This window comes from Clarias gariepinus, chromosome 14, assembly GCF_024256425.1.
Source record: "Clarias gariepinus isolate MV-2021 ecotype Netherlands chromosome 14, CGAR_prim_01v2, whole genome shotgun sequence".
Taxonomy (NCBI): domain Eukaryota; kingdom Metazoa; phylum Chordata; class Actinopteri; order Siluriformes; family Clariidae; genus Clarias; species Clarias gariepinus.
Window position 1 is genome coordinate 25,322,375 of NC_071113.1, and position 16,284 is coordinate 25,338,658.

At 37.0% G+C, this 16,284-nt stretch overlaps 1 protein-coding gene across 3 annotated transcripts; it reads right to left on the bottom strand.

The window, feature by feature from the left end:
- Positions 1-5,424: 5,424 nt before the first annotated feature.
- On the bottom strand, positions 5,425-15,817 carry LOC128541662 (centriolar coiled-coil protein of 110 kDa). 3 transcript variants are annotated; one of them, XM_053512180.1, is made up of 9 exons: positions 15,601-15,817; positions 13,814-13,958; positions 10,998-11,126; positions 7,983-8,672; positions 6,560-6,664; positions 6,363-6,464; positions 6,019-6,123; positions 5,851-5,927; positions 5,425-5,727 (listed from the first exon to the last, which is right to left on the bottom strand). In XM_053512180.1, the coding sequence occupies exons 2-9, from the start codon at positions 13,946-13,948 to the stop codon at positions 5,664-5,666; spliced, it is 1,407 nt and encodes a 468-aa protein (XP_053368155.1). In that variant the 5' UTR covers positions 13,949-13,958; positions 15,601-15,817; the 3' UTR covers positions 5,425-5,663. The 3 variants fall into 3 exon arrangements, 1 of the variants encoding a protein (XP_053368155.1); XR_008365646.1 differs by having other exon boundaries at positions 5,641-5,727; positions 6,019-6,064; XR_008365645.1 differs by having other exon boundaries at positions 5,641-5,727; positions 6,019-6,070.
- Positions 15,818-16,284: the final 467 nt, after the last annotated feature.

A 16,284-nucleotide genomic window follows, 5' to 3' on the forward strand; every position in this document is an offset into this window, starting at 1 on the left:
AGCGACGGGCTAGCTCTTCCCGCTGGTCGTGCTCGAATTCCGAGTAGCCCCGGTGCGCGAGACATCTCAGATCCGTGGCGAACGCCCCCAGTGGCTCTGAAGCACGCCGCAAATCGTCGTCCAGGGCCCAAAGTGCGTCGCCCTCCAGCGCGACCACCAGGGACCAGCCCGCGATGTCGGCGGCTAGCTCTACTTGGGCGAGGGATGCGTGGGGTTCAACGGCGCCATTGTAGGAGGGAAGGCGCAGCTGCAGGTCGCTTAGCCGGCTGACGGCGCACGGAGCTGTATCTTGCTCCGGCGCTTGCGCAGCGTCGGCCTCCGCCCCGAGATCCAGTGCCGGGATTTTCATCTCGCCGCTCCACTTTGGTTGCCGTGGTGTGCTCGCGCTAGCTCGGTCGAGAAAGAGCTTTTTCTTTCCGAGTAGTCGCTCCGCTACTCGGTGACCCGCTTGGATTTTTAGAGTGCACTCCAACCCGTCACTCTTTATCCCACTTCTGACACCAATGTAGCGTTTTACCGCCGGGAAGCATGTTGGAGAGACAAGTGAGCTTACTTGCTGCCCAATGCAATGGCTGGGAGTACTTTATTTTACACACGCAGTCATACAAAAGCATGAGCAGCACATTTACACAAAGCCCACCTCCAATTCAGCCTAAGCATGAACCGGAGCTCATTCCACACGTCACACACACACCACACACAAACAGGGCCGAAGCCACTAACCCAAACACCCTTCCCCACATGGTGAACACACCGACATCCCCGCAAGGCATGCTGGTCGTTAGCCGCTGCCCCGCCCACGCCACAATATCGTTACGTTTCATACATTGTAGGACCTAATACTTAAATATTATAATAAAGTACATGTAATAAGAATATAAACTACACAAATACAGAAGACATAGAAAATTTTATAACTTTTAGCTGTAAGATTTACGCTATGTACAAGTTATAAAAGAGAATAGAATCATGATTCTGGACTAACTGAAGGATGTTTATGCATTTAGTTGAACAACCAGATGTGATAAAGACTTTTCAGCCATCAGTCACAAGTTCTCCAGCAGTTCCATAACCGACCACAAGACGGCAGACAAGATATTACATCAGTTAGCTGCTTAGCGTAGAAGAAGAACAGGCGGAATATAAGCAGACGAAGAAGAACTTGTAAAGTTTTGCTGCTTGGCAACAGACTGACCGCGCTATCACCATGTCTCAGGCGGTTTACGCTCGAACACTTTGCGCTGTTGTTAAGCGTTGAACACGTGCTGATTTGTTTTGGGTGTGTTTAGTAGTGATGGCGAGATGAAACGTCACTAAATAGTTCCTGACGCTTCAAAGCATCGGCACAGTACGTCCCATTAGTTTAGTGTTTCCTGAAAGCTGCTGTGTTTAGTGTTTGTCTTCCGTGTTTTCTTGCCAATTCTACAGGACGCGTGTTTATTCAGGGTGAATGTGTTTATAAACACAGCACGGATATTTCACACGGCTCAGGAGTGCTGAGTGTTACCGCGGGGTTGTCGTTCTACATGTGGGGTTGTGTTTACAATTTTATTATCGATAACACTAACATCGATAGCTGGTGAAAGCCCGGTGAAACCAATATGCACCTTTAATGTGATAAAATATATAAACGCACTCCGAAGCAACGATGCACACAGAAATTAAATGCACCTTAATTGTAAACAGTTTTTTCCTCCCCCATTCCACTCTTCTTACATGTTGTATATGTTTTGTGAACTGGCTGCTGTAATTATACAATTTCCCTTTGGGATTAATAAAGTATTCCTATCTAGCTATTTAGCAGACGGTCATTGAGTAAGTCACTAAACACACACACACCAGTTCTGGGTTATTGGAACAAACTTTAAAAAAAAGAGAGAGAGAACCGAGTGAGACAACATGTGACCAAAACATCGAGTCTAACACAAACTCGCGTCAAGAGAAGTCTGAAAAAGTTTAACTGGATATAAGAGACAAAGCAAAACCCTTTTAGACTTTCTAATTCCTGAGCCTTAAAGACAAAATGAACAACCTGGAACTTTGCATGTCATTTTGAACACTGTTCTGCTCATGACTGGACATTGCTTTCTTATTTTGATTCCATTTCAATTCTCTTTTATAACTTGTACATAGTGTATTTTATGTTTTATACAGTATTCTTCATTTAAATATGTATCTTATGTCATTTTCTTTATTTGAGCACTGTGTTTTCTTTTTACACCCTCCCCGAAAAATGTTATTCAGAATAACTCAAAAATATCCACCCTGTTTATTGATTGAAGAAAGATGCTCTCTATGCCTTTCACAGATTTAAAATCAAGTCATTTATACAAGATGCAGAGTAGGACACTCAAAAGCTATACACCTTTTTACAACCAAGAGAAAGTTCACCACAGTGACAGACAGAAGAGTTTTGCATTGTGGTAAACAAACATTTTATTTGACTGTAATTCTGTTCCTCCTGTGAGGAACTTGTTTTATTCTGTTAGTTTTGAAAGGTTTGAAACAAGTAAATCCAAATTTAGTTTTAAAGTTCTTAAGGGGAAAAAAATCTTATCTAGTTTTGATATTGAAATACAAAAACTGAATCTTAAAACGATTATAGCTGCAGAAAATGTCTGTAAGCAAAGTCTTTTAAAAAAAAGCTTTCTTTATTGTAATGGTTTTGAGAAATGATTAAATTTGATAAGGTTTTGTTTTTGTGTGTGTAGTAATGTGACGAACACAAATGGTGCGCTCTGGCGCCCCCTAACGGGAGCAGGTATAACTGGAAGTTTGTGTAGAAATGTGATATTTCTGCCTGAATAACATGCATGTAGCAGACAACTGAGTTCTGTTCCCAATTTGTATCATCATCATTTTGTCACACGTAAAGTACTGTTTATTTAAATACAAAACTGTTATTTTAGAACAGTAGAATGAAAGTTTCTCACTGCTATGTGGGTTGTTGAGAACCGTGGTTTCTATCAGAGGTATAACTGTCCAAACAATTGGGTATTTAAAAAAAAAATTACCAATCAGGTTATCGAGTTATTGAAATCTCACCTTTATGCCATTTCTTTTTACACTACCTTAGAGAGGGTCATCAGAGAAGAAACGCCGTGGCAAAGTGAGATATGACTGAACCAGCTGCCAAAAACTGCAGTGCTGCTTTTAACAAATTGATCAATTATCAAAAAAGCAAAGAAACATCAGATAATCTGTTCTAATAAAATAATTGTGCACTTTTAAACTTCACCTTCTCTTAAGACCTGCACCCGTATAATGTATAAAAAGGGTTTGCCTACATTAAAGACTTCTGAGTTTCGGTGAACTCTGACCTATTTTATTTAATTTATTTTTACTTACTCTTCACTATGGGAAATGTTAGAAATCTCACCTGTCTTTCACTTATTCACAGATACTTTTTATCAAGATTTGGAAGATATTTGGCACAGTGATGAAATTTATCACCCGCATCGACTCCAGCATGCGTGTTTGTTTCATGCTGTTATTTCATCTGCGCATGCATGTATGCAAAAACTGTTTAACCCATGTTCACTTTGCGAAAAGCTCTGAAATTGTCCAGAATTAATCACATGCTGGCTAAAAGCAATAATGATATCCAATATAATCTATTATAAATACTTTTTTGCCCCACTGTGTGTGTGTGTATATATATATATATATATATATATATATACTCAGCAAAAAAAGAAATGTCCTCTGACTTTCAACTGTTTTTACTTTCAGTAAACTTAATGTGTAAATATTTGTATGAACACTAAAAGAGTCAACACCATAAGACATAAACAAAAAATGTTTCACAATGTGTCCCTGAATGAAGGGAGGCTCAAAATCAAAAGTACCAGTCAGTATCTGGTGTGGCCACCAGCTGCTTGAAGTACTGCAGTGCATCTCCTCCTCATGGACTGCCTATTGCCGACAGTCTGAGCACTGATGGAGGGATTGTGTGTTCCTGGTGTGACTCGGGCAGTTGTTGTGGCCATCCTGTATCTGTCACGCAGGTGTGATATTCGGATGTACCGATCCTGTGCAGGTGTTGTTACACGTGGTCTTCCACTGCGAGCTGTCCTTCAGCTGTCCTTTCTGTCTCCCTGTAGCGCCGTCTTAGGCGTCTCACAGTGCGGACATGGCGATTTATCGCCCTAGCCACATCAGCAGTCCTCATGCCTCCCTGCAGCATGCCTAATGCACGTTCACGCAGATGAGCAGGGACCCTGGGCATCTTTCTTTGGGTGTTTTTCACAGTCGGTAGACAAGTCTCTTTAGTGTCCTGTGTTTTAGAACTGTGACCTTAAATGCCTACTTTCTGTAAGCTGTTAAGGTCTTAATGACCATTCCACAGGTGCATGTTAATTAATTGATTATGGTTAATTGAACATGCATGGAAAACATTTTTAAACCCTTAACAATGAAGATCTGTAAAGTTATTTAGATTTTTACAACATTATTGTTAAAATACACAGTCTTGAAAAAGGGACATTTCTTTTTTGCTGAGTATATGTATATGTACACACACACACAGTGGAACCTTGAATTACTATAATTCGTTTTGGAAGTGGGCTCGTATTCCAGAACACTCGTAAATAAAAAAAAAAATTACATTTTCCCGTAAGAAATAATGGAAACTCAAATTATTCGTTCCACAGCCAAAAAAAAATTTATAAAAATAATAATACAAAATATTAAGTTAAATAAAACAAATTAATCTGCACTTTACCTTTGAAAAAAAAAATCCCAACAGATAAGTGTTTCCGGTTTATGCGCGCAGGTGCTGTTTGTGTTTGTGTGTGTACTACAGGGGACAGTTGTTTTTTATTTTCAGACATTTTTTGTTTTTACCAACACCACAAGTGTGAGTGGGGTTAAGTATTTTATCATCCGATCATATTGCAGTGTTGGCGTTGTTTTTTAACCTAAGGCCAGAGCATTGCTTTTATGTGTATCACATAAATATGTATTGCTTAAGGGCCCAACAATAAGAGTTTGGCAGTGAAGAGGTTTAAACTGATTTGATAAGTAGCCCAGAGCTTTTACCACTGAGCCACTAGTGCCCTGGTTCTCAACGATCAATAACTGAGCATCACCGTTCCCATAACCAATCACTGATCCTCATTTATGACCCCAATTATTCTCAGTGGTTAACTCCTTGTCACCATTACTCGCAGTGACCCCATTGTTCTTGTTAGTAAATACAGTATTTTGTAAATATGTAAATCTTTTTTCCCTAAAAAATAAGTAATAAACTTTATTAATTATAAAATAGTTATTAGAATTATATACTGTAACTACTGTTCTAAAACTATTCAATTTGTTACTGTTAAAAATCATGTGTATCCTATTTTAATATACAAACAAATCATCAAAAATTTGCCACATTACAGGAGAAAAATCCGTTGATGTTTTTTTTTTGGCTTTAATTATAATTTACACAAGCAATTTGTTACATTAAAATAATGATCACTTCAGCACTTTACATAAAACGGCTGTATGAACATGGTAATTGTTTTCTTTCGGTCTGTGGTACAAAATGGGAGCCGTTAGTACAAAGTGTTCGTTGCTTCACACTTTATCTGTTCAGCTGAATACATTCTAACATCTGGCTCTCAGTTTCTCAGAAGACTCTAAGAATCTTAAGGGTAACTGGTTAATGAGCACACTCATGCTGGTTTGAGTTTCTGAGAAAAGACAGGTGTATTCTGGCTCTGAGTCCGCTGCAGCATCCTGCGAGGAGAAGAAAAGGTGAATGTAGTGTGTTTGTTTTGTCCTCTATTTTTTATCCTTGCTTAAAAATACACAGTAGTACAAGTTAGTTAATTGTGCTCTATATGTTATGTGTGTGTTTACCGCTGTTTCATGAAGCCCAAGGAGTTCTGGGTAACAGAGGACTGGCAAGGTGTATTCTGTTCACTCATAGCTTTTCTCTGTGGCATAAACATACAAACGTGTTCTAAGTCTTGGATGTGTCAGTTTTGTGTTTATTTTGTATATGTGTTTGTAAGACTTTTTATTCACCCTTTTCACATGGTGTAGCTCCCGATCCTGTTGCAGTAATGCTAATCTGTCGCTTAAAGGCCACACAAAAAAGATCTCATGTACATCACACTTGGCTGTATGCAGCTGTAGAGAAACACACACTCACATACATATACAACAATATTGGCAATATGGATGTAAATATTTATCATGCCAATAAAGCACCTTTGAATCTATATTTAAAAAATAAATCTTTCTATGAATCAGAAACTACTTAGAAGGAGCTTGACTTGGTCCAACACAAGCTTCAACCATCTTGCCAGTTCATTTTAATTGAAATTAATTAATTTGGTAACACAATTTTACGTGGTATATGTGTATACCTGGGCTCTGACTCTGTACTGCAGCTGGAGATCCTGCATAGTGAAGAAAGCTCTCCTCTGGTGTGTAGCCGCCTGAAACGCTCGAATGACCTCTATGGAGTCCTGCGAAACACACAAACGCACAAGTGTAACTGACACAATTTGGGTATATTTTTAGATTAAAACGTACATAAGTGTGTGCATACATGTGTGTCTACCTGAATGGTTTTATTCAGGAGTTTAATTTTCTCTGTCTGGAGAAGACGGCGTGTAAGGAAACCTCGGGCTGCAGCAGTTAGACGACATGCTGCTTTCTGCTGTTCCTAAATGTATATGAATTCAATTTTCATAAATACTTTTTTTTTTCATAAATAATTTTGATGACTACTTAATAAATGTGATTATGAGAAAATTCCTTGCCTGTGTAAGCCAGACAATAACCAAATTTCTTTCCAAATACCTGAGCTACACATGTACATTTATTTACATTTAGCAGACGCCCTTATCCAGTGCAACATGTCATTATTTATCTGAGCAATTGAGGGATAAGGGCCCAACACTGGTAACATGGTGCTGCTGGTCTGGTTTGAACCTGGGACTTTCTGATCAATAGGCCAACACCTTAACCACTGGGCTACCCCTGCCTATGTACAGAACCTCTCTCCCATCTAGCAATAAACCTGTGATAAAATAAGGATGCTATGTAGTATTTACATGTTTTGCTGCTTTTAAAATATTATAATTGCCCTTTTTTCGTGCTGCAGTGTTTAGTGCATCCAGTGCAGCCTTTCTCTGTCTAGTTCTACTAATATATTAATATACTACTGCTCAAAAGTTTGGGATCACTTTCTAACTCCATGGTCGGTCCTGATTTTTCTTTCTTTCTACATTTTAAATACTAAAGGCATCCAAAATATGCAATAATCTCCTTTGAACAGTTGATACTGAGACGTGTCTACTACTTATGATCTAATTGGTGATTTCTTAGGCTGGCAAGTCTAAATGAACTTCTCCTCTGCAGCAGGAGGTCAGTTTTGGTCTTGCTTCCTTGGGAAGGTCTTCATGAGAGCTCGATGGGTCTTGACAATACTGTTCTTGCAAAAACTATTCCAGAAAGACTGACCTTCGTGTCTTAAAATAACAACTGACTGATGTTGTTGTTACATAATTACCTAATGCCATACAGTATGTGTTATTTCATAGTTTTGAAATCTCCATTATTGTTGTAGAATGTAGAAAAGAAATCACTAAACAAAAACAAAAAAATTTGCAAGTGATACCAAACTTTTGAGCTGTAGTGTATATATATTTTTGTTTGTTTGTTTTTGTTAGAATTCTAAACAAACTTAATAATATAATTTGCTCCTACCACCAGGATGCTGTGCTGAGTGAATAGTGTACAGGATTATAGAGAAACAGCAACATTGTGCTACTTCAAATACAACATGCATTAAATTTAAAATGTATTTTTAAAAAACTATTTTGGTGGCGATACATGATTTGAGACAAACAATTATGAGACATAACTTCATCGATCAATCTGTGATGTGCTATGCCCTGTGCTTTTGTTACAATGAATATTGTTACAGTAAAAGCACTATTCAAATAAAATTGAATTGATTTATGCTGTGAAGATCTTACCAGCTTCAGTTGGTGTCTAATGCAAGTCTCTGAAGCCTCAGAGTGTGAGCTGACCTGTGGCCTGAGCGTCGTTAGGGATGGGCTCCCCACATCATAGGACTGATTGAGTGGAGCTAGAGAGGGGCGTTGATGGTTCACAGTTATGCTGCACCGATTATGCTGGGTTTCCTCTTTATTAACGATCTGTGGCTGGGTTGTGTTTAGTATACAGGTTTCTCTGCTCGATGTTAAGCTGCTGGGAGTAGAAGAACTGAATAAATTACAGGTTGTGTTGGTTAGATCAGAGCAGCTGCGGTCAAACTCCACGCCAGAAGATGCTAATAAAGCTGACTGGTCTGTCGAAAGGGTCAGTTCTTGGCTGGTGTTTTGAAAAGCATAGTTAAAGTGATAAGGGTGGACCTCTGACTCGTTAATGGAAACAGAAACTGGCTCTTCACGTTCCTTTTTCTTGCCATAGTCCATCTCTGAATTTTTTATATCCTGACTTTCTATTTGAATCTCTCTAATATGGCTTTCCTGAGTCTCCTTCTCTTCTATTTCCTCTCCTCTGTTTAGAAACCCTATGGTCGTTTTCTGCTGTAGAGTACTGTTTAAGAAGAGGCCGGTGTGTGGCTTCTCCTCTTTTCTGGTTGTTTTATAGCATGGGGCTTCAAGAGCCTGATAAACTTCATCAACCTGCCCCTTTTGCAACTGCAAAGAAAAGAAAACGTTTCGTTATACCGTAAGTCATGAAATACAAATCAAGACTATTACAGTATTTTTTGATTGTGGACGGTCCATAAACTATAGCAAACACATGCTTAGAAAAAGAGAAGCCATTTTTCTTGCAACTTTTTTTCACTAACCCACATATTACAGTAGGTGTATACTATATATACTGTATAGATACAGGGAAAATTAAGGCTTCTCTTTTTCTAAGCATGTGCTTGCTATAATAAAGGTGCAGGAATTTGTTAAAAAAAAAAAAAGTAGAATGTAGAATATTGCCCATGTGTTTGGTTCTCTTGCCCTTGCAAGGGGTTGAGACAGATTTGGATTAGTCCAAGTAATTGACACCTCTATTTAATTTGTCATTTGGGTTTGTTGATTTCCCAAGTAAATCAGCATACATTTAAACATAATTTCTTGAAGGTTGCATTGGAAATGAACCTACACTCACCTGTCCCTGTTTGTGTGAAAACATTATTTTTTGTGACTGCCTCTTCTAGCTGACTGTCTGACTGTTTATTACGACAGAAATTCAAGTTAAATTGTACCGCACTATATGAATTTTAGTTAAATCTGACATAAATCTCAGAAAGCATACTGCCATGCTAGCATAAGGTCTTATAGTCGTGTCTGTTGTTGTATTCTGTTTGTGGTCATTGTACTGGCTATATAATCCACATTATGATATATGACCCAAAGGAAAAGCAAAACTAGCCAGAAATCACAAAGCAGCAATTTGTATGGCTTTTTTAAATTGAATTTATATAATACAAACACATTCTTCGAACACGGCTATTCAGATATTTGGATGTTACAGAATGATGAAAACTATCAAAGCCTTATCAAGTACTGAAGTTGTATTAACTCATGCTCCCAGAACCACTCTTTCATAATTTGAGTTTTGGAACATTTCTTTACCATCTAAAAATAAAAACTTCTACTTTGATAACCTACAGTAGTTGTTCTGTATATTTAGGTCATCAGGTGACTTAATTTTATTGCCACATAACATTGCTGAGCCTAGACCTGACTAACTGACGCAACCCCAGATCATAATCCTGCCTCCGGAGGTTTGTACAGTGGCCACTATGCATGATGGGTACATCACTTCATGTGCTTCCCTGCTTACCCTGACGTGCCCTTCGCTTTGGAATAGGGTAAATTTGGACTCATCAGACCATATAACCTTTTCCCATTGTTTAAAAGTCCAATCCTTACCATGCTTAACTAACTGAAGCCCTTTCTTCTGATTAGTCTCAGTGACAAGCGGTTACCTTGTGACCTTACATCAGTTTAGTCCCAATTCTGTGAGTTCTCATCACATTGTGCAATTCGACTTGAGATGAAGAAAAAAAGTTCAAGGCCTTTTTTGACCACACTTCTTCAGCAAAGTTGATGACTCAGCACTGTCTTCCAGTCTTTTCATAATGTATTATGAAGTTCTTAACCCAATTCCAGCACTGTTACTGTTTTCTTTTATTGATAAGGTTAAAAATGTGACCCTTTTGAAATTGTGACTTCTTCTTTCTTTTCTGTCAGGAAGGAGATTACACACCTCTAAGCTCTGAAGGGCACTGTCAATGTTTTTTTGCCAAATTTTGCTGTTGGAATGTTTTCTGAGCATTCTTTTTTCTTCTTTTTTTAATACTGCTTATATGTCCAGTTCTGTAAATTCTTTAATTATATGCTGGTGTAACTGCATATAAACAAATATGTATGCGTATGCGTATACGTATATTTAACTCTTTAGAACAAGTCAGTAATTATTGCCTAGAAATTATTATTTTAGGTTTCGAGTTCAAGTTATCTGACTAACTAACATTATTAAGCTTGTTATCTATCTGTACCAGATCTAAAGTCAATTTCAACTACATAGTACAGTACATACACTGCAATGGAAATTTAAGCAAATTCATCAGCTACCAAAATAAGCGCCACATTCCTAGGGTGAAAAAGATTTTTATTAATCTGTATTTATAGTCTTATAAATATTTAATACTTAGTGACTTTAAGACATAATAAATAATATAACAGCTCTGACTATCCATAATAAAAAAGGCATATTGTAGAAATCATGTGCATAGAACTATATTATAAACAAATAGTGATTGCACAGACTAAGCACAGCTTGAAAGCTTTTTTTCTTAACTTTTTCTTTAGGCCACATAAGGCCACTGCTACATTGTACCTATGCAGCAAACAGTTTTGGAGTGCTCAGTAGAAAGTATAGAGCATTTTTAGTGAATTTAGGTCAGGCAATTAGGGTGTTGTGTACACTGGGTTTGTTGAGTGAGGTGTTGAGAGGACCTGTACATGTTGGATCACGTCCCGCACTCGATTGAGCAGAGAGCTGATTCTCACTGTGTGCCTCTCTGCCTCTCTCTGTATAGCTCTCTGTCTCTGTTCAGCCATCTCGGCACGCTGCTGGTCACTGAGCTATACACACACGCACACGCACACACAGACAAAGCAAATTATTTGCTGACATAATTAATTAATTAATTAATTAATTAATTAATTAAGTCTCTCTACCACTTTTCCTGTACAGGGTCATGGGAGGCCCGGAGCCTATCCCAGGGGCGCTTAGCAAGAGGCAGGGTACACCCAGAATGCGTTGCAAATACATGGCAGAGTACACAAGCACACACACTCACTGAAAGCAATTTGGGAACGCTAATTAGCCGACTTGTGGGCTTGGACTGAGAAAATCTACCAATCATGGGGAGAACGTGCAAACTCCAGCAAACATAGACTCAAAGCAGGAAACAAACCCTTTATTCTGCAGGTGTAAGGCCACAGTGCTAACCACTATGACTATGGTATAATTAAACTTATTAAAATTTTCTTTTTTTATTGTTATATCCAAATTTTGTACATTAAAGCATTAATAAAAATGTCTTATTTCACAAGCTGTTCTGTCAAATGCATATTTTTGTAAACAATACACATTATTTATTGCATCTATTGTTTGTAGACATAAAAACTAAAATTACGAAGTTATGGCAAAGGATATCAAAATCTATTTGTCCAGTGAAAGTCATTGTAACCCTATTTACCTACCCATATGAAAAATTAGTATTCTAAGTATCAAATTATAAGCCTACTGCTTTAAAAATGTTAAAAATTTGCTATATACTAGAGAGGGAAAGAAAGTCCAGGGCTTTATTTTATATTTAAACATTTAGCCATGTCTTTATGATTTGCTGTGCATAAAAGCCCACAGCTGCAGATGCATTGCACTCAACACATCTAATGAAAAGACTGAGCCTGATTGTTACACTACAGTTAATTAAATCAAGCACGGGTCTCATCTTGGCTGTAACATCTCAAAAACTACTTTGAGAGTCACCAGAATTGTCAAGGTCAAGTTTTTTTTGTTTTTTGTTTTTATCTACAAAGCATGGACCATTCATTTCTTGCACTGCTTTGGTAAACTTACCTTCAAAGACCTGGACTCTTTCTTGTCACAATTTCCCTTCATTATCACCTGATATCTATAAACCTAATGTTATAAATCAGGAAGAAGTTTCACAAAACAATAATGACCAACAGTCCTGGTATGACAATTGTACAAGAATTTTTAGACTATGATGTTGGGAAAAAATTCCACGCTCTCATATGAGCACATTGAGGTCTGAAAAGGCTTAGACCTGATAACTAATATGACATGAAATAGCTTTAAAAAAAAAAGAGAAACATTTGTAAGAATGTTTCATAAAACTACACTTTAAATACACTATAATCTGTAATGACTCCATCATTTCCGGTCATCATTTGTAAAGCTTAATAGTACATTAAATAAAATTAGTCTTTTCTCAAGATTACTGTAGGTCTCTAATAGTTAGGTACAGTAGGTTCAATATTTCAACGATTTCAAGACATTTTCTCAAAGTTCTGCTCTCAGGAAGTAAGGTTTTTAAGACTGGATGTCCTTTTTGCAAACAGGTTCTCAGTGACGTAATGAACATTAAATAAAGACATGACCTAACCCATTTTTATCAAATTCTACATAGCTACCAGGCAGAGGTCGAAGTTAACTGAGTACATTTTCTTCGTTACTTTACTTCACTATTTATTTTACATATATGTACTTTACTTGAGTAGTTTTATTAGAGGATACTTTTACCTTTGACTCCACTCAAAAGTACAGCAAATATTTGTATTTTTGCTTAAAAAATTTTCTGATGTGTTACTTAACCACAGTGTTACTGTATTTTATTGTTTATATAATATATATATATATATAATATTATATATGTTTCGGTTAAATAAAATGAAAATTAAAAGACTTTCAAATTACATGAGTCAATATTTTATTCACAATAGAACATAGGGAACATAGAAAATGTTTAAATGATGAGTCCAAATTTAACATTCTTGATAGAAATCACGGATGAAAGGATCTGATGGTATGGTGGTGCATAAGTGCATAAGGTATGGGTAGCTAGCTTCCTTTCAGGGAAGGCCTTGTGTATTTCAGCAGAACAATGCAAGACCACATACTGCAGCTATTACAACAGCATGGCTTCGTAGTAGGAAAGCCCGGGTGCTGAACTACCCTGCCGGCCTTTCAGGTCTTTTACATTTAGAGAATTTGACTATAAAAAAATAAAAAATATGTCAAAGATGACTACAAATTTTTCAGCAGCTGGAAACCTATATCAGGCAAGAATGGGACCAAATTTTAGCCTCACAACACCAGAAACTCATAACATCAATGCCCAGACGTCATCAAACTGTTTTAAAACGGAGCAGAGATGCTACACCATAGTACACATGCCCCGTCCCAAATTTTTTGAGACATGCAACAGGCATAAAAATTCGATATTAGCTAATGTTGTGCATAAAATTTATGATTTCCCAGTTTAAAAATTTGCTATGTTCTCTATGTTCTATTATACATCAATTATTGCCTCATCTGATTTGAAAGTCTTTTAGTTTTTATTTTTGTTCAAATTTAAAATTGTCCCAACCTTTCTGGAATTCGGGTCGTACTTATTATGTAGTATTTCCAGTGGGAATAAATGTAGACGACCTTCTACTTTTACTTGAGTAATATTTGCAAAACATCTTATAATTTTTAAACATGAACATTTTATTTAATAAATAAAAAAAACACACACCCTGGGTAGAAGCGCATGGCTGCCATGAAAGCGGATGGAGGATTGTGCCTCCACGTGATTGTGACTCGTCTTGCATCCACTCTCCACATGCATGCGGGCCAGACTCTTCAAGCAGAACTCCTCATAGCTCTCCATCACTGTTTTCCTTAAAGAAAAGAAACATACAATTTACACAATTATTTATAATTATTATAAATATTCTTGGTAAGTAGATAATTAAATAGGTAAGCTACATTAAGACATAAGGCAGCAGTTATGTAAGAAGGAAACCAAATTAAGTAAGTAAGTTTAGTGAGTAATTAAATACGTAAATGAGTATGTAAGTAACTGAGTAAGTGACTAAGTTAGTAAGTCAGTAATCGAGTGACAAATTAGGTATTACTGTAAATAAGAATATTAAGATCAGTAAGTAAATTAGTAAGTTAGTGTGCAAGGAAGAGTAGAAGGAAAGAGGGAAGGCAATGAAGCAAGGAAATAAGTAACTGATTATGATAGGAAGGAAGAAGGGAAAAAAGAAAGGAAGCATGTAATTTAAGTGAGGAAGGAAGGTAATGATGGAGGGAGGAAGAAAGGAAATAGATAAAGTAAAGTAGAGAAAATGATTAATTATTATTAACTATTATTAACTTATTGTTAACTGAGTTAATAAGGACTTAATTTTTTTTTTAGGTGAATGTGTATGCAAATGTGGCAAAATACGCTAATAGAGTTGGTCAAGTTTTAGTGACCAGAACCAACAGCATGCTGTCTCTTGTGAATTCTCTTCGTGTGTAGCTTCTGTGTTTAGAGCATGTGTGCACTTATTGTCTGCATTGTGTGCAATGGCAATTTGCACCAAGTACTCTTTCATCAATAAACGACAATTGCACACAAGCACTTATACAAGGTGTATATGCTCACAATTATTTATTTGATAAAACAGAGATTTGAACCCCCAGCAGTTCTATTTGCACCTTAGTCACGGGCAATGAGACCATGCAAAAGCCATTTAATGCAGTGAGAGGGGGCACTGGAAGTTCAGGCCAAGCCAATAGCACCACCTGCTTAAGGGACAAAACAATATGTATGCATTACAACTGCTGTAGTAATGGCTGGTTTAATTCTTTCTTTCTTTTTTAATTTTTTATTTATTTTTACCGTTTTTACTTTCTCAAACTTAACCTCTTTTTAAAAAAAAAAAATCTGCAATAATTACATGCAGTAGACACATACTTCATATTAACAGATCAGTTGGCCTTGACCTTCTGATGCTTAGGTCAGAGGTCTGAGGCTGTATCTGAGGCTGGATGATTTTCAGAGAAATTGCATATACAGTGGCTTGCAAAAGTATTCGGCCCAATTGAGAATCTGTGGCAAGATCTGAAAACTGCTGTTCACGAACGCTGTCCATCTAATCTTACTGAGCTGGAGCTGTGGAAAAGGTCAAGGGGGCGAATACATTTGCAAGCCACTGTAGGAGCAGGCTTATTAACTTTTTTGAAAGTTGCTAAAGAATGAAATCAAGAAAAAAATGAATGTACACAGTGCCCATCTTCCTACTCTAACCAATCATTAACTTTTATTACAGGAACCAAATAACAGGGAAGTCGATCAATCAGTGTAATAAGGTATAAAGACGGAAAGAAGGAATGACGTAACTATGGAGGAAGTAAATGAGGAAGTAAGCGCCGTTAATTTGGTAATTAATGTAGGTAAGGAATTTAATAATCTGTCTGTAGCTTCATTACAACCCAGAACTTTCCAGCTTAGTTTTAAATGTTATATAATTAAAATCAAGGTTATTTTACCTGTACACTTTTGTTTTTTATCAGTTTGTCTTTACATTTTCAGCGTGTTCTTCCTCCTCCTCTCACTACCCGAACAGAAGTAAGGTCCATCATTCTTGTTAAATTTCTAATTCGTTATCACTCCTTAAACTTTTTCAACCATTCCAACCGATAAAATAAAGCTGAAATATATAGAAATGATTTATTTTTGCTTATCCGCGGGATATAAAGCCTTACTCGGTTTACACTTCCGGAAACATTTGTTACTTTGTTGCCTAGAAACGGACAAGCCACGCCCACTGTCCCGTATCCTTCTAGAATATACATACATTACATACGTACATACCGAAAAGGAGAGAAAGAAAGAAAGAAAGAAAGAAACGATATTTATTTTTAGATATTCTTTTCTTTTAGGTGGGCTGCGTGTAAAGTGCAATCTTGTTTCACAAACCATTTGGGGATGATTTAACAAGTGCGTTTGTGTGTGTGTGTGTGTGTGTGTGTGTTTGTGTTACACAACTTAATTATATTATATGTTTTCTGTACATTCCCCAACCCAGAGTTATTTCTCTTAAATTCTGTATTAACTCTAATGCCTATGATGTGCATATTAGGAACAGTTTAAAATTAAATAAAAATGTAGAAAATAAGGGCAGATGTTGGCAGATGTGTATGCTGAACTACAAATTGAGATACTTGGCATGT